This window comes from Equus quagga, chromosome 7 (assembly GCF_021613505.1).
Source record: "Equus quagga isolate Etosha38 chromosome 7, UCLA_HA_Equagga_1.0, whole genome shotgun sequence".
In the NCBI taxonomy this organism is placed as follows: Eukaryota; Metazoa; Chordata; class Mammalia; order Perissodactyla; family Equidae; genus Equus; species Equus quagga.
In genome coordinates this window covers 30,204,408-30,229,780 of record NC_060273.1, presented here as the reverse complement: position 1 = coordinate 30,229,780, position 25,373 = coordinate 30,204,408, and the positions used below count along the sequence as shown (strand labels likewise).

Here is a 25,373-nt window from a genome sequence, read left to right as displayed (position 1 = left end):
CTTCTACGACTTTTTCTTAAATGTTTCAGGAAAAAATCTGAATGGAGAGAGAAAAGGATAAAACAAAAATAGTAGGATAAAGGCTATCTGGGAATTCTTTGTACTATTCTTGCAAATTTTTCATAAATTTGAAATTATGTCAAAGGAATTTTTTTAAAATCTTAGTGACTTAAAGTAACAACACTCCGGGCCAGCCCCGTGGCCGGTGGTTAAGTTCACGCGCTCTGCTTTGGTGGCCCAGGGTTTCTCTGGTTTGGATCCTAGGCGCAGACATGGCACCGCTCATCAGGCCATGCTGAGGTGGCATCCCACATGCTACAACCAGAAGGGCCTACAACTGTGTACTGGGGGGCTTTGGGGAGAAGAAGAAGAAAATCAAGAGGAAGATTGGCAACAGATGTTAGCTCATGGTCAATCTAAAAAAAAAGAAAAACAAATAACACTCATCATTTTGCTCCTGAGTCTACAGCTTGGGCCTGGTGGGCAGGGCCAGGTGTCTCTGCTCCGGCTGCGTCAGGCGGGATGGCATCCAAGATGCCGCACTCACATGGCAGCCGAGTGGGCTGGGAGCTCAGCAGGAGCGGGGGCCTGGGCTCCTCTCATCGTGGGCCTCTCCCTGGGACGGCTTGGGCTTCCACAGAGCATGGCAGCCAGGTTCCAAGAGCCACCGTTCCAAGAGACAGGAAGTGGAAGCTGCCAGTTCTTGAAGGCCTGAGCCCAGAAATGGGCACAGCGTCATGTCCGATGTGTCCTGGTGGCCAAGCGCTCAGAGGCACCAGATTCAAATGGAGGTGGCGAGACCCCACCTCTGGACTTGAGGGGTCTCAGAGAATTTTTTCAGCCGTGTTTCAAAACCACACACCATCCAAATGGTAGCTATGTGATGTGAAGGAAACGTTAACCAGCTGGTTTGTAATCATTTCACAATGTATATCAAAACACCCCATTAAATACGTACAATTTTTATTTGTCAAGTATATGTCAGTAAAACTGGAAAAAAATAAAATAATTTTTTCCACCTAAAAAAACCCCACTGCATATATCATCCATGCATCCACTCTTTTTTCAATAACAGCTTTACAGAGCTGAAACTCACAAACCATAAATTTCATACTTTTAAAGTGTACGATTCAGTGGCTTTTCATATATTCACAGAGCTGTGCGTCCATCACCAGCCTCAATTTCCAGAACATTTTCATCACCCCAAAAGAAACCCCGTACCTGTCAAGCAGTCACCTCCCCACTTCTCCCTCCCTGCTTGTCCCCTGGCCACCATTCATCTGCTTTCTGTCTCTATGGGTTTGCCTATTCTGGGTTTTTCACATAAATGGAACCTACAAAATCTAGTCTTTTGTGACTGCCTTATTTCACTGACCATCATGATTTCAGAGCCCACCCATGTTGTGCCGTGTGTCAGTGCTCCACTCTTTTTTGTGGCTGAACCATATTCCACTGTGTGGAGGAAATATCCTATTTGTTCATCCATGCGTCTGTTGACCAACACTTGTCTCCACCTTTGGGTAAGTGTGAATATTTGCATATAGGTTATTGATTTGAGCACCATCTTTTAACTCTCTTGGGTCTACACCTAGGGGTGGGATTGCAGGGTCCTGGGGTAACTGTGTTTAAACATATGATGAACAGCCACAGTGTTTTCCATAGCGGGTGCAGCTCCCCCCCAGCCCCACATCGTTGCCAGCACTTGTTATTGTCTGTCTGAGTGGGGAGAATTGGTCCCCCAACCACCTCAGGTGCTCAGTCAGCAAATCCTCTCTGAGTCCCACTCCGTGCCCACCCGGAGACCCTGTTTGTCCTCGAAGAGCTCACCATGGACAGCCCAGCCCCAGGGTCTTGCGTTCCCTAGTGGGCCAGGGGACAGGAACACACAGTAAGAGCCAGGCCCTTTTGTGCCCTGAGCTCTTGGACCTCAGTGGCTGGAATACAGTGCAGCCACTTGCCCTGCGAGTGTCATGCCCACCTGCTGGGCCCGGCACCAGGAACGGGGCCCTCAGTTCCCCTTTCCCAGCCCACAAAAGACGGGCGCCCCTGCTGGTTGGGGCAGGACGGCAGGGCAGCATCTACAGGCTCCGGGCAGGGTCTGAGCCTGGCTGCTGGACAGAGCCACCCAGGTGCCATCAGCAGACAGCTGCTTCCTTCTGCTCTGAGGGGGTGGGCGGCCTCCACGCCTGGGGACCGGCTGGAGTCAGGCAGGTCCCTCCTGCTCCAATGCTGGCCCTGCCCACCACCAGCTCCTGGGGTCCCTTCCAGCCCCTGCTGAAAAGCCTCAAAATGAGTTTATCCGGGAATAGACAAGATGATTGGAATTCAGACCACTCGTGCTATTGGGAACCATAGGCAACTGTGGGGAACACAGGAGGAGCTGCTTTTATAGAAAAAGGGGGAGAGGGTGGGGCTGTGCTAAAGGAAAGCCCATTGGAGGAAAGTAGCAGTTCAGGGCGGCAATGGCTTCTCATTGGCTGAGCTGTGGCATTTCTCATTGGCTGAGCTGCGGCATTTCTCATGGGTTGAGCTGTGGCATTTCTCATTGGCTGAACTGTGGGGCTTCTCATTGACTGAGCTGCAGTGTTTCTCATTGGATGGGCTCTGGCATTTCTCATTGGCTGAGGTGTGGGGTTTCTCATTGGCTGGGCTGCAGCGTTTCTCATTGGCTGGGCTTTGGTATTTGTCATTGGCTGAGCTGTAGCATCGGTGTTTCTCATTGGCTGGGCTCTGGCATTTCTCATTGGCTGAGCTGTAGCATTGGCATTTCTCATTGGCTGGGCCGTTGCCGTGTGGGAGAGAAATCTTCCTTCCATCGTAAAGTAGCTGCACTTCCTGTGGAGATGCAATCCCTGCCTCTTCCTGTTGGTCTAAGTGACCATGTGTGATGGGGGGGAGAGCTCCCCTACAGGCCTTCCCCACTCCAGTTTAGTTGAGGTTTCTTTTATTAATTTCCATCCCCTGCTCCTGGGGACCCCAGAACCTGCCCTCTGACCCGTAGATGGAGAGCGGGACTCTGAAGGTCCAGCACTATGTGATGGGAATCCCGATGCTACCCCTCTTAGCTGGCGCGTCACCAGAGAACCTCAGCTTCACCCCCAGACAGAGAGGGTGACACAGCCCGCCTCTCCCGCCATCATTGTATCAAAATACAACGAGGCCCCGCGGCCTCCCGCCGCCAGAGGGCGCTGCAGGCACGGCGCAGGCGCCGCGGGGCCCTCTCACTTCGCCGCCCGTCCTCCTCCCACCCACGCTATTTTGCTTCCGGTTCTTCCGGAAGTCGCGGCGCCGAGGGCGGTGCGGTGGGCTTCCGGTTCCGGGGCGCCCGTGGCTGCTGCTGGGCTCCAGGTGCGGTGGGCGGGAGGCGTCTGGGCTGCGGCTGCGGACGACACCGACCCTCCGCGGCGCATCCGAGACGGGGCCCCCGCGGCCCCCCGCAGTCGCTCCGCCCTGCGGGGCCGTTCTGCCTCGAGTCCCCTGCCCCGAGCAGCCGAGGGCGAATGAATGAGCGAGCGCCCCGGCGCCGGCCTTCCCACGGGTGACGCGTCGGCGGCGAGGAGCGGCGCGGGCCCGGGACGAGCATGAACCGGGCCAAGCCCACCGCCGTGCGCCGGCCCAGCGCGGCGGCCAAGCCCTCAGGTGCGCGCGGGCAGCGGGGCGGCTTCGCGGGCCTCCCGGCCAGGCCAGCGCTGCTCCGGGAGTCGGGTCTGGACCAGCTGCCCTCGGTCCTGGGCGGCCCCGGGGGAGGCGGGACCGCACGCCTGCCTCCGGGACGCGGCATCTCGGTCCAGGCGGGGCTGGCAGGCAGTGGACGATAGCGAAGGCGTTCCCGGGGGGCGGTGGGGGGCGTGGACCGGCCTCGGAGCCGGGCTCCGCCGCTGGCCGGCTGGTGGCCTGGGGTTCGTGACTTAATCTCGTCTGTAAAGCGGGAGTAGCGCTGCCTGTGTTAGATCTGCTCGGATTGGGGGAGCCGGCTCATGGATGTCCGAGGGGCCTGGTGTGCAGTGAGCTCTGCTGCGGCGCCGCCGGGAGGCTCGTTTCTTGCTTCCCCACGGCCTCTGAAACAGACGGAGATTGAAGTCAGTCTCCGACATCCTTTCCGTCTCGGTGGACGCTGTGTGACCGTGCACGTCTCTCCACCTCCCTTGTCTGCAGGGCACCCTCCGCCAGGAGACTTCATTGCTCTGGGCTCAAAGGGTCAGGCCAGTGAGTCGAAGACGGGCTCCACCCTGCTGAAGCCGGCCCCCTCCGGCCTGCCTTCGGAGCGCAAGCGGGATGCTGCGGCCGCTTTGGCCGGTGCCTCTGCCCTGACCGGCCTCACCAAGCGTCCCAAACTCTCCTCCACGCCCCCTCTGAGTGCCCTGGGGCGCCTGGCTGAGGCCGCGGTGGCAGAGAAGCGCGCTATCTCTCCCTCAATTAAAGAACCGTCTGTGGTCCCGATTGAAGGTAAAGTCGGTCCCTGGACTTCCCGGAGGACATCACCCTCTGACACTTTGTCAGTCCACTAGGGCTTGGGTCAGGGCCCCTTGCGGTCAGCACCGGGGGTGCAGCGTAGGTTCTTTGCAGAGGGGCGAGCAGAGTGCTCTGAGAGTCTCTTCTCCGGGGGCCTGGCACCCAGGTACCTTTACCCCGAGGTGCTTCCGAGTTCCGTGATGGGGGCAGGGGCGGGGGGTACTAATGTGACCCAGGGAAGATGGCAAGGGTGGGTCTGGGCCCACGTGTGCTAGTGCCACGTCCGCGGCAGGAGGAAGTGTTGACGCTGGGCGAGTTCCTCCAGGGCACCCTGGTGGCCTTCACTTTGAGGGTGGAATGAGCCGGCGCGTGGGCTTCTCGTCAGTCCCGCAGACAAAGCTTGTGCCCGCGCTCCCTAGTCTGGGTCTGCTCCTTCGTTCCGTTGCTCGGGTGACGTCTTTGTGGATCGCCTCCGTTGTGATGGGCTCTGTTCTGAGCGCTGGGGAGGAACAGCAACCGTGAAGCCCAGATCCTCGTTCCCACGGGCCGTGTGCTCTGGCGAGTTCCTCTCTCTGCCTGGGACGAGGAGCTCGGCACTCGTTCATCCTTTCTCTCCAGTTACTGAAGACGAAGAGTTTACCTGCCTCGTTTTTTTTTCAGTCGGAAAGATAACATAATAACCTTAAACATATGATGTTTTCATAATCCCATTGTGTGTGTCAAAGCGTTCGATTCTGCATGCGTGTGAGGTTGCCCCCACTCTGCTGCATCACCTTCCCGTTCGTTGTTTCTCGTGGCTGCACGATGTCCCGTAGAGCAAATCTGTTAACATCCAAGCGTCCGGATGTGGAGCACTTAGGTACCCACGTGGCGGCCGGGAGCGAGAAGGCTCGTCAGGGAACTGTGATATGAAGTCAGGCTTTGGAGGATGGTTGCGACTGTGACAGACAGGCGAGGGTGTTGGAGAAGAAAGCGCTAAGCTGGAGCCCGTGTCCTGAGAATGGCGCTGTGCCCAGGGAACAGGCGAGGTCTGTGCAGCCCACAGCGTGAGACGGGCTGGCGGTGGGGAAGATGCTCGTGCCTCATAGGCAGTGGCGAGCCTGGGGGCGTACGGAGCAAGGACGCAGCTGGAGCCGAGCTGCGGGAGATGAGTCGGGTGGCAGCTGCCTCAGACCTGCAGTTTGGGGGCCCTCACCTGGCAGCCAGTGCGCTGACGACTGGAGTGCTTCCGGGGCTGAGGTCCCGGCTCGGGCTCGACCTTCTCAGTTATGAGCTGTGCTTTATTGGTTTAGTATCATTTCCTGTAAAAAGTGGCTGAGAGCTAAACAAGGTACCACTGTGAAAAGCACAGTCTGGACGATAAAGTACAAGTATTTTTAGCGAAACAGAGAAAAGGCTGAGTTCAGCTCTTTCTGGTGTCTGGCATCTGGACTCTCTTCAAAGTGGACCTTGGGTCATTCCAGTCCCTCCATCCTGCCAGTTTGTCTTTGGTTCCTGGCGCCCAGAAAGCATTCAGAGCATCTCGTTGAGTCCCGTATCCTTGATGCAGTTAGGTCAGTAACAACACCTCTCTCTGTACGTTTGGAAGTTTAAAAATGCGATCCTGAAAACCCTTTGGTGAAAGAAGAGATCAAGATGAAAACTGGAGACGTAGACCTGAGCATGTGACGTGGAGACAAGTGACGTGGCCGAGTGCTTGAGAGGAACGTTCGGGGGAGCCAGTGCCAGCGGGTGGGCAAGCTGAGGTCCCGCTGAGGGAGGGACAGCGGATGGGAGAAACCCACAGAGTGGAGGGAGAGGTGCTGACGGGCAGACGTGGACACTAGCGGAGGGCCAGCACCCACGCTTGGTCGTTTGCAAAGACCATTAAAGCCAAAGCTCCTGGGCGGTAGATGGGAAAAGGAGCGAAGGCCCGGCCGCGGAGTGGGGAAGAGACGGCCGGAGAGGCGGTGCTGTTGAAGGGAGAAGTGTGAGACAGGGTGGCGTCGTGCCGGCTCGTTTGAAAATTTAGGGAAACTCACCAGCCTGTAGGAAGATAAACGTGCTGCTGTGGGACCGCACTCCTCAGGGTAGCTGTGTGGGTTCCGCAGAGAGGTCTGGGGTGACTGGCTCCCGTGTGCGGCCGGCAATACGTGCTGCTTCTGCTCCCTGTTTTGCTGTCCTCCTCGGACCCTCGTCAGCTGCATGCGGCGCAGCCCTCAGCCTTGCTTGCTGGCTTTCTGACAGCTTGCCAGCTTGTCCCCTGACTTTGAGGGGGACCCCAATAGGCGGTCTTGTGGCTGCCCACTCTGACGGGGTGCTACCTCCACCCACAGTTCCCCCCACAGTGCTGCTGGACGAGATCGAGGCTGCAGAGCTGGAGGGCAATGACGACAGGATCGAGGGCGTGCTGTGCGGGGCTGCAAAGCAGCTGAAGGTCACCCGGGCCAAGCCGGACAGCATCCTGTACCTGAGCCTCATGTACTTGGCCAAAATCAAGCCAAACATCTTCGCCACGGAGGGTGTCATCGAGGTGAGGCCTGGGCGTCCCCTTACTTCATCCTGGGAAGGGGTGGGCAGAGGGGGGTGGCCTTCATCGCTGTGTCTCTTCTCCCTCCCTGGTGGCCTCCCTGGAAGCACATCTGCCCTATGCATGGGGTTGGGCTTCCCCTGGCCATGTGCACTGTCCTGTAGGCTCTGTGCAGCCTCCTGCGGCGGGACGCCTCCATCAACTTCAAGGCCAAGGGGAACAGCCTCGTGTCCGTTCTGGCTTGTAACCTGCTGATGGCCGCATACGAGGAGGACGAGAACTGGCCCGAGATCTTCGTCAAGGTGAGTCCACGTCTCCTGGGAGGCTCAGTGAGGTCACCGCTTTGCGTTGAATGCAGGAGGGGGGATCCCCTGGACCCCCAGAAGGAAAAAGAGGCAAACGGTGTGTTCTCTGTGCATCTGGTGGCCCTGGGGAGGTCTAGGGAAGCCCTGTCTTGGTCCTGCCGTGACCCGGCCGGGGAGCAGGCCCACAGAGAACAGGCAGAAGGGGCCAGCTTCTGTCGCATGCAGGTGTACATCGAGGACTCCCTGGGGGAGCGGATCTGGGTGGACAGCCCACACTGCAAGACATTCGTGGACAACATCCAGACAGCCTTTAACACCAAGATGCCCCCCAAGAGCATGCTCTTGCAGGGGGAGGCGGGGCGCAGTGGAGGGGATCTCAGTGCTGGTAAGGATGCCAGGCAGCCGGACTGGGGAGAGGACGGGGTTTCCACATGCGGGGAGGGCTGCGGTCATTGCTCCCTCCGTGGGGCCCAGCAGAGGGGGAGCGGGTGCTTGTGACTGTGAGGCACTTGATTTGCAGGGAACAGCCCTCACCCTGCCCTCACTGAGGAGGAGGACAGCCAGACAGAGCTCCTGATCGCCGAGGAGAAGCTCAGCCCCGAGCAGGAGGGCCAGCTCATGCCCAGGTAGGCGTGCCGCGCCGCCCCAGTGAACCCAGGCCTCCCGGATGCGCGGGCCCCTGCGTGTGGCGGAGGCGGCAGGTGGGCCCCACGGGGAGAGCCTGCCTTCCTCCTCCCCCCCTCCCCCCTCTGGCCTAGGTATGATGACCTCACAGAGAGCGTGGAGGAGTACGTTCTCGACATGCTCCGGGACCAGCTCAACCGGCGCCAGCCCATCGATAACGTCTCTCGGAACCTCCTGCGGCTGCTCACCTCCACCTCTGGGTATAAAGAGGTGCGACTGATGACGGTGCAGAAGCTAGAGATGTGGCTGCAGAACCCCAAGGTGAGCACAGGGCGGTGCTGCACCCTGCACTGCACGCAGGGTCGGTCACCCTGCTGGGTCCTGTGGTGCCCACGCCCCGTCGGCCCGAGGCTGAGGTTGATGGCACCTTCCTTGGCCTTCCGCCCAGCTGACCCGGCCAGCCCAGGACCTGCTGATGTCCGTGTGCATGAACTGCAACACGCACACCTCCGAGGACATGGATGTCATTTCCCACCTGATCAAAATCCGCCTCAAGCCCAAAGTTCTCCTCAACCACTACATGCTCTGCATCAGGTCCGGCCGGGCGGGGAGGGAGGCGGGTGGGAGCGCAGCCTCGGTGGGCGGCCCTGGCCCACACAGGCGCCCCGTCTGCTCGGCTCGTGTCCAGGGAACTGCTGAATGCGCACAAGGACAACCTGGGCACCACCATCAAGTTCGTGATTTTCAACGAGCTCTCCAACGCGCGGAACCCAAACAACATGCAGACGCTCTACACCGTGCTGCAGCACAGCCCGGAGCTGGCGCCAAAGGTGGGCCCGCGGCGGGGCGGGGCGGGGCTCACTGGTGCCTGCTGCAGCCGCTCTCTGGGCTGGAGGGCAGGCCCTGGGCTCAGGGCGGGGCGGGGTGCGTGGTGTCGTCCGTGGTGCCCGTGTTGAGGTGAAGTGGGTAGTGTGGTGCCGAGCTGTGTGGAGAAGGCTCTGGAAGGGGCCAGTAGGGACTGTGCCCGTGAGCTGTTGTAGCGCTTGAGTTTGTTTTCCGGTCAGTGCATAGCGGGCGCAGTCACGACTCGTGACCATTTTCTTGGAAACGCAAACCAGAATTGTCAGGAGTTGAAGTGCTGAGCCTTGAGACAGGCTCCGGCTTCCAGGCTGAGGCTGCTCTTGCCGTCCTGAGCTGTGGGCCTTCTCAGACAAGCGGGCGTGCCCGTGGTCCCCGGTGTGGGCCCAGCTCTGGGCCCCCGGATTCAGGGTCCCTTCTGAAGAGGGAGCTGAGAGCAGCACTCCTGTTGTCGTTAACACGAGCTGGGCTCTGAAGCCGTTAGTTGCACATGAAACCCCAGGGAGACGCGATGCGGTTCCCGCGGTCAGCCCCCTGGCGTTTGAGGAAGGGGGTTGCGGGTCGGCGGTCTGGTTTGGGGTGGGGTGGGCGAGCCCGCACCTTCATCCCCCGGGGCTCAGCTGCCTGGAGTTTAGCAGCGTGCACGCCCTCACCCGCAGCCAGCCTCTGTTCATTACCCTGTCCCCTCGTTTATCGAGGACTGGTGCCCCACGAGCCAGCTGCCAGCAGAGTTAAACAAGGCCTGTCCCCCGCTGTCAGAGCCCGGCCGTGGAGAGGGCAGGCTCCCCCACCACCTGGGAGCGGGTCAGTCTGTGAGTCGTGCTGCAGGACGCTCGTGTGCTAACGTGCCTGCCGTGCTTCAGGAGAGCAGGCGGTGGGACCTCTTCCTGGGTGGCCTAGGGAAAGCTGCCTCTGGGGCCGAGCGAGGCCCTTACGGTGGGCGTGTGACGGGACGGAAGCCGGTGGTGAGCCGCCTGGTCCCAGCAGCTCCCCGTGTGGTCTCTCCGCCCAGTTCCTGGCCATGGTGTTCCAGGACCTGCTGACCAACAAGGACGACTACCTGCGGGCCTCGCGGGCCCTGCTCCGGGAGATCATCAAACAGACCAAGCACGAGATCAACTTTCAGGCCTTCTGCCTCGGGCTCATGCAGGAGCGCAAGGAGCCCCAGTACCTGGACATGGAGTTCAAGGTGCCTCACCGCCCCTCCCTGAGTGCGTGGGCCTGAGTGGTTGGCGCCCCGTGTGTGTGACGGCCATCCCAGGGGCGGCGTAGGCCCTATCCTGCACGAGGACCGAGGAGGGGTGCCCGAGTGCCCCCAGGGTGTGGAGTCTGTGGTGCCGGGGACTGAGGGTTCCGGGGAGGCAGGGCCACCCAGCATGTGCGTGGAGGGGCGGGCAGGCGGTCTGCTCTGGGAAATTCAGGGTTTGTGAGGGTGCAGAAGATGAGGCCGAGAAGGAGGGTGGGGCGGGTTGAGGAAGATCTTGAGTGCCACGCAGCTGAGTTGGCAGACAGCCCAGGGTGGTGGTCCACTTCTCAGGAAGGTGGGCCTTGTCCAGCTCTCTTGGCTGACCCTCCTTCCTGTGGCTCGACCCAGCCTTGCTGCCAGCTGCCTCTTGGGGTCAAGATCTCCTCCTGCCCGGCCCTCTCCTGGCTCGGTGGTCCCGGGGCGTCCTCCTGTCCCAGCTGCTTGTGTGCTGAGAGGCCTGAGGGAGGCCCCTCGGGTGCGGGCCCCTCCAGAGCACAAACCCCGCGGTGCTGGCTGTGCTTGCAGGAGCGCTTCGTGGTGCACATCACGGACGTGCTGGCCGTGTCCATGATGCTGGGCATCACGGCCCAGGTGAAGGAGGCCGGCATCGCCTGGGACAAGGGAGAGAAGAAGAGTAAGATGCGGAGCAGCCTGGAGTCTGCACGGGTCCAGGCCTGGCGGCAGTGGGCGCTCCCCTGGCCCCAGCAGAGGGCGGGCAAGGGCGGTCCTGCAGTACGGCCAGAGGGGCCGGGAGCTTCTGGGGGCTGCCGTTGCCTCTTCTGCCCGTTTGGGCTGAGAACGCCAGCTCCAGGCCCAGGGCCCGTTCTCTGCTTGAGTCATTTGCTCCTTTGCGTTCTGGTGCCCATCATGGGGCGTTTCAGGCTGTGGCCTTTCAGCCAAGGGATGGGTGTGTTTAGACCAGCCTGTTTCGGGTCATTTCGAATCCTGCTGGAAGGTCAGGCCGCAGAGACACTTTAAGCAACTGGCTGGAGTAAAGTCACTTGGGCTTTGAGGGTGTCGGCACCCTGGCTCTCCTGGGCCTGCGTGAGGGTGAGCAGCGTGTCGTTCCAGCTGCATAGGCGTGCCCCGTGTCCTGTGCGTGTCCCTCTGTCATTATAGGTGGGCAGGAGTGGGGGTGCTCTGAGGGCTTCCCTCCTTGTGCCAGCCTTGAGCTCCACCCCGAGGGCCCCTCAGGCTCCCGTGTGGCCTGCCGGTGACCCTGCTTGTCCCTTTCAGACCTGGAGGTGCTCCGCTCTTTCCAGAACCAGATCGCTGCCATCCAGCGGGACGCCGTGTGGTGGCTCCACACCGTCGTGCCCTCCATCAGCAAGCTCGCCCCCAAGGACTACGTGCACTGGTACGGGCCCCGCTGTCCTGCTGCTCACATGGCTCTCTACTTCCCTGGGGTGACTTGGGACAAATGGCAGGGCTTGCCTGACAGCAGCCTGTCCCCCTAGAGGGGGTCACTGGCTGACGCCAGCATCTTAGGACCCAGAGGTGCAGTGGGCAGCGGTTCCCCATCCTGCGTGACAGAGGGTCAGCTTGCGTGACATCAGCGTTTCAGACAGAGCCTCCCCTCTGGGGGCAGATGGGGTCTCGTCGGGCGGGGCCAGGCTTTGTAAACACCGCTCCGTCACTGCCAGCCCCCAGCTCTCATTGAGGGCTTGCCGGAGGCTCTCCAGAAGGTGCCCCGGGGAGCCTCGGAGCTTAGGCATGAGGCAGTCCCTCCAAGCACACGGCTTGCAGCCTGGGGGGGGAAATGGTCTGTCTTGGAGCTAACGGGGTAGAGAGGGCCCCCGGGACCCCACGCCCTGACGTCTTCTCTGCCTCCCGCAGCCTCCACAAGGTGCTCTTCACGGAGCAGCCGGAGACCTACTACAAGTGGGACAACTGGCCACCCGAGAGTGACCGCAAGTGAGCACACCCGGCGTCCAGGGGTCGTCTGCTCCCGTAGGGCCTGGCTCCTGTGCCTGGGGCAGGGGTCGTCTGCTCCTGCAGGGACCGGTCAAGTCTGGGGCCCGCTGGAGCCCGCCCAGCACCTCTGTCCGGTCTCCATGGTCACCGTCCCCATCCACCCGTGAACCCTGGGTGCCTTCTTTGCGTGTGTGCAGTGTCTTTTCCACGTCACCTCCACACCCAGGGTTCACTAGCTGTCTGCCCACTCGTGCTTCCAGGCTGTGGTGTACACACATCCTTCCCTCCTCGGCCTGTGTCGTGCCCTGTCTCCCCGAGCCCAGGGTCGCCCTGCCCCATGCATTCTGAAGGCTCGCTCCCACTGACCCACCTTTGGGTGCCTGCTCACCGTCCAGCTTGCTCATCTTGTACCCACCTGAGCTCTGTGCCCTTTCACGTCACAGTTGGGCGGGCTGGGACTGGCTTGTCTGCCCCCTGGCTCTGAGGCCCCTGAGGCCCAGGTGCCTTCTCACGTTCCTCCTTGGGATGGCTGAGCCTTGTCCACAGAGGCATCAGGAGCAAGTGGCTGTGGGAGGGGGCAGCTGGCATCCTCCTGTCCAGATGAGACTTGGACCCGGGGCTTTCCCTGTACTTGGGAGTTGGACGGTCCCCGTCTCCAGCCTGTGGCCCTTGGTGCAGGAAGTCACCTGCTGGCTTGGGGTTGGCCCCCCTGAGCCCAGCCTCTCCCTGGTCTGCTCACAGCTTCTTCCTCCGCCTGTGCTCGGAGGTGCCCATCCTGGAGGACACGCTGATGCGCATCCTGGTCATTGGGCTGTCCCGGGAGCTCCCGCTCGGCTCCGCAGACGCCCTGGAACTTGCTGACCACCTGGTGAAGCGAGCTGCGGCCGTGCAGGCGGATGGTAAGGGTCCCTTGGGGCTGGGTCCTGGCCCCCTGTAGGGGTCAGCCTGCCCCTGCTGGGCTTTGCCCCCCTCCCCCCTTGCAGAAGCCGTCTGGGCACTGGTACATGCCCTCCAGCCTGCCTCTGCTTGGGTGGGCCTGACTCTCGTGTTCCAGCTGGTTTCAGCTCACCTTGCAGCCCCTCCTTGCTGTACCTGACTGGTCTGGGGCATTGGGAGCTGGGCAGCGTGTGGCTTTGGCTGTGGTTTAGTCCTTGCCCTGCTCTGGACTTCACCCTGGGATGTGTGTACGTTCTCAGGGGCTGAACCATGTCAGGCGTTCCTGTGTGCCTCCTCTTCAAGGGCCACTGCAGTGATGCTGCACAGAGCGGCCGTGCTTTTGAATTTGCACGTCTCCTGCTGCCAGTGGGCCAGCGTCTGACCCCTCAGTGTGGTGGGCGAGGCCCCCATGGTCAGCGCTTGCTGTCTCCCATGCTCCTCCCACCCTGGCCATGCCAGGGCCTCTGCTCCAGACACGCTGTGCGTCCTCCCATCGCTGCTCTTCCCTGGGCCCCGCTGTGCTCCTCTCCCTGGGTCTTGCTTGTTCTGAAACCCCATTCAAGTGCCATGAAGTGAGGACTTGCCTCAGTTTCTGGAGGCCTGCTCGCCAGCTTCTTGCACCTCCCTTGCTCGGGCACACTGGTTGCATTTCACCTGCGTCTTGTCGGTGCCCGTGTCAGTCTCCCACCCTGTTCCTCTTGCCCTGATACCCCGTGGCCTGAGTCTTCTGCCTTGGTGTCCACTGGGTGAGTCTGACCGGGCGTCTGGAAACCTGTGTCTTAGATGTGGAAGTGCTGAAGGTGGAGAGGATCCAGCTGATCGATGCCGTCCTGAACCTGTGCACCTACCACCACCCGGAGAACATCCAGCTCCCGGCAGGGTAAGACGAGCGCGGCCCGCAGCCTCCCCACAACAGCCCTCCTCCCCGCCTCGGGCTCGCCGTCCACAGCACCTGCTCCCCCACCCGGGCTGGAGCTGACTGCCCTGTCCCGGCTCCCTGCAGGGCAGCTCCCAGTGGCCTTCCGCAGACCACTGGGAGACCAGCCTGTGCTCAGTGACTGGCCTGACGCCTGTTTTCCTGCCATTGTCTGGGTTTTAGTGATTTGCTCCTCCATTCTCTCCTTTTTGATGTCTCTGTCTCATAGCTGCTTTTTGCCTGTGTTTGTTAACACGCACGCTTTATTTGGTAGGTAACAGTGAGTTTACGCTCAGTTTTCTTCGCTGCTTTGTTGAGATATGATTCACATATGCTTCACCCATTGAAAATTTGTGGTTCCGTGTTTTTCAGTCTATTGACAGAGTTATGTAGTCATCACCACAGTCTGATTTTAGAACATTTTTGTCTGCCTAAAAAGCCTGTACCATTTGCTGTCACTTCCCGACCCCTGCCCCAGCCCTTAGCAACACTGACCTGCTCTCTGTCCCTGTGGATGTGACTTTTGCGGACATTTCGTGTAAAGAGAATCATACAGTGTGTGGTCTCTTGCGTGTGGCTTTTCTCACTGAGCATCCCATTTTCAAGGTCCGTCCACAACCTGGCGTGTCTGTGCCTCGCTCCTTTTTGTGGCTGAGTAGCCTTGTGTTGCACGAACACACTGTGTTTTGTTCGTCGTTCGCCATTGACGGGCGTTTGGGTTCTTTCCACTCTCCACTGTCGTGAACGCCGCTGTGAACGTGGCTGTACGGGTTTCGTGTGGACGCGTCTTCAGTTCTCTTGAGTGGATGCTGAGGAGTGAGATCGCTGGGGCACACGTTTAGCTTTGTGAGGAACTGCCAGGCTTTCCCCCGGTGGCTGCCCTGTTTCACGGTCCCAACAGCAGTGTCCGAGGTCCAGTCTGTCCACGCCCTCTCCAGCCCTCGCCATCCGTCTGTCTTGCTTTAGTGTCTTGGTGGGTGTGAGGTGGCATCTCATTTTGTTTTTTGTTTGCGTTTCTCTAATCGCTTCTGACACTGAGCGTCTTTTCGTGTCTTTATCGGCCGTGTGTATTATCTTTGGAGAAACGTCTATTTGAGTCCTTTGCCCATTTCTAGGTTTTGTTGTTGAATTTTTGTGTTGGGTTGTAAGAGTTCTTTGTGTGTTCTGGATTCTAGACCCTCGTCTAGGATTTGCAGATGATTTCTTCCATTCTGTGCTTGTCTTTTCGTTAATAGTGCCCTGTGAGACACAGACGGTTTTGATTTTGATGAAGTCCAGTTTATCTGTTTTTCTTCCGTGTCTTGTGCTTTTGTGGTAATCTGAGAAGCCATTGCCTAGTCCAGGGCCATGAAGATTGACTTCTCTGTTTTCTTCCAGGAGTTGTGTGGTTTTGGGTCTTTGATCCATCTTGAGCTCGTTCCACGTGTGGGGTGAGGAGGCTGTCCCGCTCCAGGCTTCTGCGTGTGGGAGTCAGTGGTCCCGGCACCGTTAGTGGAGAGACTTTTCTTCTCCGTTGACTTCCTTGGCGCTTTGTCGAGGCTCAGTTAGCCGTGCGTGTGTGGGTTTGTGGACTCTCAGCTCCGCTCTGTGGGTCTACGGGCAGCACCAGAACCTCATGTCCGGTGAGGTCCGACCCCCACTCTCTGCTGCTGCTTGTGCTCTGGCGTCCCCCCTGAGAGGCCGTTGCTTCGTCCGAGCTCACGAAGACCTGCTCCTGTGTTTTCTCCTACGAGTTTTTATAGTTTTTGCTCTTGGGTCTGTTGTCCATTTTGAGTTTCTTTTTGTCTCTTGTGTGAGGCGCGGGTCCGACTTGATGCTTTTTCACGTGAACGTCCCGTTGTCCCAGCACCGTTTGTTGAAAAGGCTGTTCCTTCTCCCACTGACCGTCGTGGCTGCCTTGTCAGTAACCAATTGACCAGAAACGTTTGGGTTTCTTTCTGAATTCTGAATTCCGTTCTCTTTTCTGTATGTCTGTCCTAACACCCATCTCACACTGCCTTCATTGCTGTATTTTGCGCTGAGTTTTGAAATTGGGAAGTGTGAGTTCTCTAACTTTGTTCTTTTTGGGTTTTTTTCCTTTTTTTTTTTTTTTTTGGAGGAAGATTAGCCATGAGCTAGCATCTGCCACCAATCCTCCTCTTTTTGCTGAGGAAGACTGGCGCTGAGCTAACATCTGTGCCCGTCTTCCTCTACATTATATCTGGGACACTCGCCACAACATGGCTTGATGAGCAGTGCTAGGTCCATACCCAGGATCTGAACCGATGAACCCCGGGCCGCCAAAGCGGAACGTGCGAACTTAACCGCTGCGCCATGGGGCCAGCCCCCAACTGTGTTCCTTTTTCAAGGTTGTTTTGGCTGTTTCATGTCCTTGCACTTCCATATGAGTTTTAGAGTCAATTTGCCAATTTCCAGAAAACCAACTGGGATTTTGATGGGGATTGCATTGAAGATGTGCATCGGTTTGGGGAGTGTTGTCATGAAAACAGTCTTAACCCTTCCCATTTTTTTCAACAATGTTTTGTAGTTTTTATTGGGTAAGTCAGTCTTGCACTTTTTCTGTTAAATCTATGGCTAAGTGTTTTTTTCTTTCTGACTCTGTCGTAAGAGGCGATGACTTCCTCATTTCTGTTTTGCATCATGGGTATGTGTTCTGCTCCCCAACTTGATCTTTCTCCTGGCAGCCTGTTGGCACCCCCTTCCAAGTCAGCGTCTCAGATTCGCTTGGTTCTTTCTAACAGCTGCGTTCCGTGTCATCACCGGGAAGGACTAAACTTTAATTCTAGTTGCATTCGGTGACTTTTAGGTATTACACAGCTACCTCTCAGTGGACCTGGGGGTGTTTCTGGTTCCTGATGTGAGAATGAGAATGATGACTAACGCTTAGTGAGCATGTGTTGCTTGCCCGTTGCCACCACTTTATAGGTGGGAGACTGCCACTTCCAGAGGCCGGGGCCTCCCCCAGAGCGCAGAGCCGGGGTATGGGCTGGTGGTGAGCCCTGCGGCTGGGCTGTGTGCAGCGTCAGGCTTACATGTGTGCACTGCCGGGGGGCATGGGGGCTGCGGAGGACCGGTTCCCAGGAAGGGAGTTACTGAGGTGCAGACACCCACGTTCCGCGTCGGACAGTCTCTGCATCGCCTCTGTGCCGCCCTGGCCTGGCCTGGCCCGGCTCTCGTCATTGGCCTTAGTGCTGCTGAGGCTGAGCTCTCGACGGTTTGCATTTCAGGTATCAGCCTCCGAACCTCGCCATCTCCACCCTCTACTGGAAGGCATGGCCCCTCTTGCTGGTTGTTGCCGCCTTCAACCCAGAGAACATTGGTGAGCCGTCAGCTAGCTTATGGCCATCTTGGTGTTGAAGGTTCTTACTTTTCGGGACCCTTGCTTGTCGGGACCTGGAGTAGAGCTTGGCGTGGGACTGGATGATGAGCCGGGAAGAGAGTGGGACTTGGGCCTGGGACCCTGGCTGCCGGTAAGTGGCCAGGGGGAGTGCTGTGTCCCAGCTGCCAACTCCTGTCTCCTTGCTCCCTAGGCCTGGCCGCCTGGGAGGAGTACCCCACGCTGAAGATGCTCATGGAGATGGTGATGACCAAGTAAGTTGGCTCATGCCACTGGGACCAGGACAGTGAGGGGTAGCTCGGCCGTGCTGCAGCGGGAGGCAGGGCGCACACGCCCGTCCCCTGGCTGCCCTGAGTCTCTTTGCTGCTGCCTCCTAGGTTCCTTTGTCGTGGGCTTGAGTTGCTGAAAGTGAGTCTTCTGAGCTTTAGTCTCTTCTCCTTCTGGGTGGGAAGGGAGTGAGGTCGAGGCGGCGCCATGAAGGCTGCAGGCCCCCGGTCATCCTGGCTGCACTCGTGCCGTGACTGGAGTGGGGACAGTTGAGGCTGACGGTGGCGTGACGCTAGGAGGGATGGAGCAGAAGAATCAGGAGCCAGACTCGGCAGGTGGACAGGCGGTTTTAGCCGGGGCACATGTGAAAACTGCCTGGGATCAGCACCAGGGGGACCGCCTGTGTCCACGGTGGGCGTGGGACTCAAGTATAGTCTGAGCACCCAATTCCGGGGCTGCTGGGGCTACGCCTCGCTGCAAGCTGTGTGCTTGCTCTTGAGACTGAACTGAAAAAGCAGTGTTGGCACCAGACAGGATGGTGTGTGTGTGACGTGCTCCAGTGCCTGTCATTGTCACAGGAGATGAGTTCAGTCAGCCGCTGCACTCTGAGAGGGACAGCGAGGGTCACCCTGCAGAGGGCAGTAGCCGAATGGAGCAGAGTCTGAGGCCATGGCATGTGTATGTTTGCGTGAATGTGTGAGGTTATAGCAGGTGCGTATGTGCGAATGTGAGAGGCCATGGCAGGTGTGTGCATGAATGTGTGAGGCTGTCGTGTGTGTGTGCATGAATGTGTGAAGCCATGGCGTGTGTGTATGTGTGCACGAATGTGTGAGGCCGTGGTGGGTGTGTGTGTGCACGAGTGTGGAAGGCTGTGAAGTGTGTGTGCATGAATGTCTGAGGCTGTGGTGTGTATGTGCACGAGCGTGTGAGACCATGGCGTGTGTGTGTGAATGTGTGAGGCTGTGGCGTCTGTGTGCATGAGTGTGTGAGGCTATGGCGCGTACGTATGCACGAATGTGTGAGGCCGTGGCATGTGTGGCCCAGCTCCCTTCACACCTCCGAAGGGCTGTTCTGTAGCTAATGTGGTGGAGGGACCTTGGGGCCTTAGGAACAGGCCTGAGAGGAGTGGCCATTGCAGGAAGATTGGTGAGGTTTCAGGACATGTGCTTGGCCGCCGTGCCTTCTGGTGGCTGCCCAGGCCTCAGGAAGCAGGAGTCAGCTTGGGGCACCCTCAGTGCACTGGAGCCATCTGGCCTGTTGGAGGGGCTTCCAGTGTGGAATGTCCTGGATGGACACAGTTCCAGGTCCAGGCTTCTGACACCTGTCAGGCCTACTCTGGAGGTGGCTAGCAGGCCGTTGTGTGGGTGGCTGGGCACGGGCTGTGAAGGAGGCCGGGCTCCCTCGCAGCGGTCTGACTGTGATAGCATTGCTGATGGCCCCACTGGGGCTCCGTGACACGGCCTGACAGCTCAAGCTGTGTACCGGGTGGGGGACATCACACGAGTTGTGAACCTGCCTGGCCCATGAGGCTGTGACGGGGGCGGTAACCATTTGCTCCCCGTGTGGCCCCCAGTAACTACTCCTACCCGCCGTGCACCCTGACGGACGAGGAGACCCGGACAGAGATGATTAATCGGGAGCTGCAGATCGCTCAGCGGGAGAAGCAGGAGATCCTGGCGTTCGAGGGGCACCTGGCGGCTGCTTCCACCAAGCAGACCATCACCGAGAGCAGCAGCCTTCTCCTGTCCCAGCTCACCAGCCTGGACCCCCAGTACGTGTGGCCCCGAGCCCCAGCCCCTCCTGACAGCTCGCGCGGACCCGAGCCTGGACTGCTGGGTGGTGGGTGGGGTGGGCCAGGCCGCAGGCTGCCGCCCTAGTTCTCCATGGAGCCAGGCCTGGGGTCAAGCCAAGAGCGCTGGGCAGCGGGGGTGGGAGAGAGGGGGCCCACTGGCCTCTGGGGGAGGCAGGCAGTTGCCCCCCCCCCACCTGCTGCTGTAGCTCTGGGGGTGCTGCACTGTGGCTCTGACACACTCCTGTCCTCTGGGACTCCCAGGGGGCCGCCCCGGAGGCCTCCCCCTCACATTCTGGATCAAGTGAAAGGCCTCAACCAGTCCCTTCGCCTTGGGCACCTGCTGTGTCGGAGCCGAAACCCAGACTTCCTCCTCAACATCATCCAGAGGCAGGTGAGCTCTGCTGTGGCTTTGGGAGGAGGGGCTCAGGGTGGGCCGGGAGCCTTCTAGAGGCTTTGGTGGGCTCCAGCATTCAATGGAACCACAGCTAGAAAAGGCCAGAGCACGCTGGGACCTGAGGGCCACACGGGGCCCGGCTCCTAGGTGTGCCGGTAGCTCCTTCCCATCAGCTGGCAGCTGGGACCTCTTACCCCGGGGGGGTGGGATGAGCGTGTGGAGCCCAGGAGTGCAGGGAGGGCGGGCGGAGGGGCTGCGGGTGGCAGGTTCATGGCAGGAGGTGCTGAGTGCTGTGTCCCCTGCCCGCCCAGGCCTCCTCGCAGTCCATGCCCTGGCTGGCCGACCTGGTGCAGTCCAGCGAGGGCTCCCTGGACGTGCTGCCCGTGCAATGCCTGTGCGAGTTCCTGCTGCATGATGCCGCCGACGACTCCGCCTCCGGGGAGGAGCAGGAGGAGGGCGAGAGCAGGGAGCAGAAGGCCAAGAAGCGGCAGGTCTGTGCCCCTGAGCCCCACAAGCGCCCGGGTGCCCTGAGCCCCTGCCGGCCCTGCAGGCCCCCTGAGGTCCCCTCGTCCCCCTTGTCCCCCTCGCCTCCCTGAGGTCCCCTCGTCCCCCTGATGTCCCCTCGTCCCCCTGAGGTCCCCTTGTCCCCACAGAGGCAGCAGAAGCAGAGGCAGCTGCTGGGCCGCCTGCAGGACCTGCTGCTGGGCCCGAAGGCTGACGAGCAGACCACGTGCGAGGTGCTGGACTACTTCCTGCGGCGCCTCGGCTCCTCCCAGGTGGCCTCCCGGGTGCTGGCCATGAAGGTGAGGCCGGCTGCGTGCCCTGCTGAGAGGGGTGTTCCACCCCCAGACTTATCGAGCTGACTGTGCACAGGAGGGGCAGTCCCAGTGGGACTCGCAGGGACCGCAAGCCTCCTTCCCGGGTGGTGATGGGACCTCCCAGTAAGGAGCTGGTCGCTGGTTCTGCCGTGTTTCATTGGGAACCGAACGACAGTCTCCTAAAGAAACCATTCGTGCCGCTGCCTTCTCAGAGCTCCAGCGGCTCTGACAGGACGCAGCACCTGTCTGCCGGGCCCCTCCCTGCGGCCCCCCAGGGCTCTGAGGGCACGGCCCTGTCCCCAGGTTGGGTGTGGACTCTGGCGGAGGCGTGGCGTGTGGAGGCTGGCCCAGTGCGCGCATCTGCTTGCAGGGCCTGTCCCTGGTGCTCTCGGAGGGCAGCCTGCGGGATGGGGAGGAGAAGGAACCCCCCATGGAGGAGGACTCGGGGGACTCGGAGACACTGCAGGGCTACCAGTGGCTGCTGCGGGACCTGCCCAGGCTGCCTCTGTTCGACAGCGTCAGGACCACCACCGCCCTGGCGCTGCAGCAGGTGGGCATGCCGCGGCCAGGCGGGCGGGCGGGAGCGGCACGTGCCCGTGGGCGAGCTCACACGGCCCCTCCGCAGGCCATCCACATGGAGACCGACCCGCAGACCATCAGCGCCTACCTGGTCTACCTGTCCCAGCACACGCCCGTGGAGGAGCAGGGCCAGCACAGCGACCTGGCCCTGGTGAGGGGGGTGGGGACAAGTGACCCCAGCCTGGTGAGGAGGGTGGGGACACAGTGAACCCGCCCTGGTGAGGTGGGTGGGCTCTGTGTGCCCAGCTGACTTTGCGGTGACACCCTACCCAGAGCAGGCATTGAGGGCGCGAGACCCAGGTGCCACTTGGGTCCTAAGTAGCTGTTGTTACCGAGGTCTGTTTGTTCCTGTCACTCTTCCCCTGGGATGGGGCGATGGCACTTGAGGAGCAGGGGTGGTTGGGCCCCGCGCAGGAGTGCCAGCTCAGAGGGGGAGGGGAGGCTCAGGGCCGCCCCCGCTGGCTAGGCTGTGGTGGGGAGGGTGCCATGACCCGGGGCGCGTGCCCCTTTCCTCCTCCCCCCACTCCTTCCGGTCGGCTCTCTCTTCGCCTTGCTTCCTATCGGCTTGTTCTTCGTCTCAGCAACCTAGTGCGCTTCGTGTCGGCTGGATCTCTGTGAGATGAGCAAGTGGGAGGCAAGCAGAGGTCACTGGGTGTCCTCACCGAGGGACTGGATCGGAATGACAGCCAGGCCTCAAGGCTTCACTCTTCCGGGTCTCGAGCCTGGCAGCTGGCCTGGGGACGGCTCAGGGCCTGTGTGCCCAGCACTGTTTCTGCAGAGTTCAAGTGAACTCGTGTTTGGCTGTTTGCAGACAGCTTTCACCTTTGGGTCTGAGGATCACGTACTCCTGTTGCTCATGGCATGGTGTCAGCACTGCCTTCTTGCTGGCCACATGCTCCTCTCCTCCGTGCTGGCCGGTGGACAGCCATGTCCACTGTCAGGGCCAGGTCGTGTCCTCTCCAGGAGTCTCGTGCTGTTCCTCTTTCCTGTTCTTCCCAGCCCCCTTGTTGGGTCATGTCCCTGTGCATCTGAGGGGGTCCCGAGCACTGGGGTCCCCTTGCCTCCATCGTCAGCAGGTTGTGTGCCGTTGCCCTGTGGCCATCCCAGCTGGGCACGTGGCTGTGCTGATGTGACGTGGCGTTGGGGGCAGGCTCACGGTGGGCTGCCGCCAGCTCATCAACTGCTGGCCTGGTGTGAAAAGAGGAGGCAGGCGCTCCTGTGGTCCCAGGAGCCCTCTGACACCATGCTCGTGCCCCCAGGACGTGGCTCGGCTCATCGTGGAGCGCTCCACCATCATGTCGCACCTCTTCTCCAAGCGGTCCTATGGTGCCGAGTCGGATGCCGTGCTGGTGGCCCTGCTCTCCATCTTCTCCCGCTACGTGAGGCGCATGCGCAAGAGCAAGGAAGGGGAGGAGGTCTACAGCTGGGTAAGGCGGGTGCGGGCTCCTGGGATCCGTGCCCTGGAGCCTCACCAAGGCCCCGTTCACCCCTCACCCCTTCATTTCTCTCCAGTCAGAGTCTCAGGACCAGGTCTTCCTTCGCTGGACCAGTGGGGAGACGGCCACCATGCACATCCTGGTGGTCCATGCCATGGTCATCCTCCTGACCCTGGGGCCGCCCCGTGGTAAGCAGCCTGCAGGCCGTGGAAGGGGCAGCTCCTGGGGTCTGTCCCAGGCAGGCTGCCTTCATCATGCCTGATTAGCTCCAGCCCTGCCAGGCAGGTGTGCGAGGTGGGAAGAGGCCCCCTGCCTGCCGTGGTTCTGGCGGGTCTCTGGACCAACTCGCCCCGCTCCCCTGCTGCAGGGTAGAGATAGAAGGTGCTCCGCGGAGCGCCGAGGGCAGCACTCGTCCTCCACGTGGCAGAGCCCCGTGCTGTCGAGCTCCTGTGGAGGGCTGTGGTGCGAGCCTGGTTCCCGGGACGCCTCACTGCCCAGTCCACGTGGTGCTGTGCCCTCATGAGATGGCCACGGGCAGCCGGGACACCTTCCTGTGCTTGCTGTCCTTGTTCTCGTGGCCCAGCCTTGAAATTCTTGGTTTCTGGAGGTGGAGGTGTGAACGTGAGGCTGCCCATTGATGGGACTTGGAGACCCAGAGCAGTGAGCTCCAGGTCCTCGCCATAGGCCTGGGGTGTGTTGCCCTTGCCTTCCTGGCCGTGGGCTATGTACAGAGCCCAGTAATCCTCAGCTGGCTGGACCCTCTTGGGCCTGCCAGCCTTCTCTTCTCTCCTTCCCGGCTGACCGCTGTGGACTGCTCCACCACTTGCCCGATGGCGTCTTGGAGTGGTGGGAAGGGATGGGTCTCTTTGCTGGGGTTGCTGCCATGTGGGCTGTGCTGGGTGGACATGACGCCACAGACAGGAGGCCTCCCCTCAGGAGGGCGGGAGTCCCAAGCATGTGGACAATGAGGGGAGGTTGGCCCAGGCCTGCTGGGCTTCACGGGACCTTATGGAGCCTGAGGGCTGGCATGAGCTGGCTCAGCAAGCACACGGAGCCCGGGGGGACTGGCCCTCAGGGAGTGGCCAGCTGCTCAGCACCTCTGTGTCCTCAGCTGTGAAACCGGGTGACGCGGTGACCGTGAGGGTCAGATAAGTGAACTCCGCGCAGTCCCTGGCACGGAGGCTGTGCCGGGCTCTCGGGGGCTCTCCCCTGTCCCCCCAGAGCCTCGCTTCCCACCTACAAAACTGCTCTCCAGCCTTGGTGTTGGGGCATCATGGGTCGGGGGCTCCGCACGTGGTGAGGCTTGGAAAGGCATTGTGAGCCGTCCCTGCTGGTTACACCCTCGTCTCTCCCGAAGCTGGTGACGGCGAGTTCCGTGCTCTCCTCGACATCTGGTTCCCGGAGAAGAAGCCCCTGCCCACGGCCTTCCTGGTGGACACGTCGGAGGAGGCGCTGCTGCTGCCCGACTGGCTGAAGCTGCGCATGATCCGCTCCGAGGTCCCCCGCCTGGTGGATGCTGGTACGGGCCTGGGCTGGGCTGGCGACAGGGAGCTGTCAGTGAGGGTGGACCAGGCCTCACGCCTCCCTCGTGGGCCTGGGCCTGTTCCAGCTGGTGCAGCTGAGAGGACAGACCGGTGGGCTCTTGTGGGTTCCCAGGCATTTATCACTCAGTGGATGTTTGTGAAGTGCCTGGCGTGCGCCAGGCACCGTGCCGGACTCTGCAGGCAGCATCAGCGCCTGTGCCGACCTGCTCTCCAGCCCTGGCAGTCAGGGTGCAACTGAGGGCCCCGAGTGAGCAGTTGGTGCTGGAGAAGGGACGAAGAGGACTTGGGGGGAGAAGGGAAGGGCTGGGGCTGCTGAGTTGGCTCTGGAGGCTGGGGAGGGGTTTGGGGGGCCTGCAGTGAGAGGAAGGGCATGTGGCAAGGCCCAGGCAGCATGCAGTGGGCAGCGCCTGGGCAGGGCAAGGGCCACGTGGAAGGCCGTTTGGTGAGCATGGGCTTAGCTCAGGAAGCACAGCGAAGGACACTGAAGAGGCAGGACTCCTTACCAGCCATAGGGAGCCATTGACGATTTTGAGGGAGCCGAGAAGAGAAGCCAAGGGCTTGCACGCGGTGTCAGAGCAAGCCGTGTGCTGTGGGCCCTGAGGGTCCACCAGGCACACCTTATGCTGCCATCCGGGGCTGGGAGGGGCCGGGCTCGAGTGAAGGCTCAAGGTGGTCCAGGACCCCAGCAGCTTCCTGCGGGCCCGGCTCGGTGAGCGGTGGTCGCTGAGTGAGTGTGGCCCTCAGCCCTGCAGGACCTGGAGCCCCAGCAGCTGCTGCTCTTTGTGCAGTCCTTCGGCATCCCCGTGTCCAGCATGAGCAAGCTCCTCCAGTACCTGGACCAGGCAGTGGCCCACGACCCCCAGACGCTGGAGCAGAACATCATGGATAAGAGTGAGAGCTAGGGGGCCTTGCGTGGGCGGTGGGCCCTGGCCCAGCCTCCAGCCCATGTGTGGCTGGGGGGTCAGACTGGATGGCTCTCGGTAGCAGCTCCGAGCAGGAAGGTCAAGGCAGGGAGTGGTCGGGAGAGGCCCTGGCCCGGTGTGAGTCAGCACCGCCTGGGGTTTGGGGGTCTGCGCCAGCTGCTCCTCTGCTCAGAGAGCTCGTGGCTCAGCTGAAGTCTCAGGAAGCTTTGAACTCCGTGGGCGCGTTGGCCTGAGGTCCCCAGCGCAGGTTTTTGTCCCCCCAATCACCCATGCGTTTAACTCTCTGGCCGCTGTTCCGCAGATTACATGGCTCACCTGGTCGAGGTTCAGCACGAGAGAGGGGCGTCTGGAGGCCAGACTTTCCACTCTCTGCTTACAGCCTCCCTGCCTCCCAGACGAGGTACTCTTCTTCCCCCAACTCACGGCACACGGCCGCTCGGCCTCCCCTGGTGAGGTACCCTCCTTCCGCCGACTCACGGCACACGGCCGCTCGGTCTCCCCAGACGAGGTACCCTCCTTCCCC

General features: G+C 60.7%; 1 protein-coding gene across 3 annotated transcripts in view; it reads left to right on the top strand.

Annotated features, from left to right (window-relative positions):
- Positions 1 to 3,317: 3,317 nt before the first annotated feature.
- INTS1 (integrator complex subunit 1) overlaps positions 3,318 to 25,373 on the top strand; it is a 35,525-nt gene continuing 13,469 nt past the window's right edge. For 2 of the 3 annotated variants that reach the window (XM_046667179.1, XM_046667181.1), the window contains exons 1-28: positions 3,318 to 3,639; positions 4,156 to 4,446; positions 6,768 to 6,964; positions 7,126 to 7,263; positions 7,492 to 7,651; positions 7,787 to 7,892; positions 8,019 to 8,211; positions 8,339 to 8,484; positions 8,579 to 8,720; positions 9,761 to 9,937; positions 10,520 to 10,628; positions 11,231 to 11,351; positions 11,831 to 11,908; positions 12,650 to 12,807; positions 13,628 to 13,724; positions 16,988 to 17,079; positions 17,291 to 17,351; positions 18,938 to 19,135; positions 19,418 to 19,547; positions 19,862 to 20,041; positions 20,204 to 20,353; positions 20,739 to 20,918; positions 20,994 to 21,098; positions 22,207 to 22,374; positions 22,460 to 22,571; positions 23,741 to 23,902; positions 24,672 to 24,818; positions 25,152 to 25,250. In XM_046667179.1, the coding sequence (XP_046523135.1) occupies positions 3,582 to 3,639; positions 4,156 to 4,446; positions 6,768 to 6,964; positions 7,126 to 7,263; positions 7,492 to 7,651; positions 7,787 to 7,892; positions 8,019 to 8,211; positions 8,339 to 8,484; positions 8,579 to 8,720; positions 9,761 to 9,937; positions 10,520 to 10,628; positions 11,231 to 11,351; positions 11,831 to 11,908; positions 12,650 to 12,807; positions 13,628 to 13,724; positions 16,988 to 17,079; positions 17,291 to 17,351; positions 18,938 to 19,135; positions 19,418 to 19,547; positions 19,862 to 20,041; positions 20,204 to 20,353; positions 20,739 to 20,918; positions 20,994 to 21,098; positions 22,207 to 22,374; positions 22,460 to 22,571; positions 23,741 to 23,902; positions 24,672 to 24,818; positions 25,152 to 25,250 (3,955 nt within the window). In that variant the 5' untranslated portion in view covers positions 3,318 to 3,581. The remainder of the gene's footprint in view (positions 3,640 to 4,155; positions 4,447 to 6,767; positions 6,965 to 7,125; positions 7,264 to 7,491; positions 7,652 to 7,786; positions 7,893 to 8,018; positions 8,212 to 8,338; positions 8,485 to 8,578; positions 8,721 to 9,760; positions 9,938 to 10,519; positions 10,629 to 11,230; positions 11,352 to 11,830; positions 11,909 to 12,649; positions 12,808 to 13,627; positions 13,725 to 16,987; positions 17,080 to 17,290; positions 17,352 to 18,937; positions 19,136 to 19,417; positions 19,548 to 19,861; positions 20,042 to 20,203; positions 20,354 to 20,738; positions 20,919 to 20,993; positions 21,099 to 22,206; positions 22,375 to 22,459; positions 22,572 to 23,740; positions 23,903 to 24,671; positions 24,819 to 25,151; positions 25,251 to 25,373) is intronic. The other variant, XM_046667180.1, reaches the window with a different exon arrangement.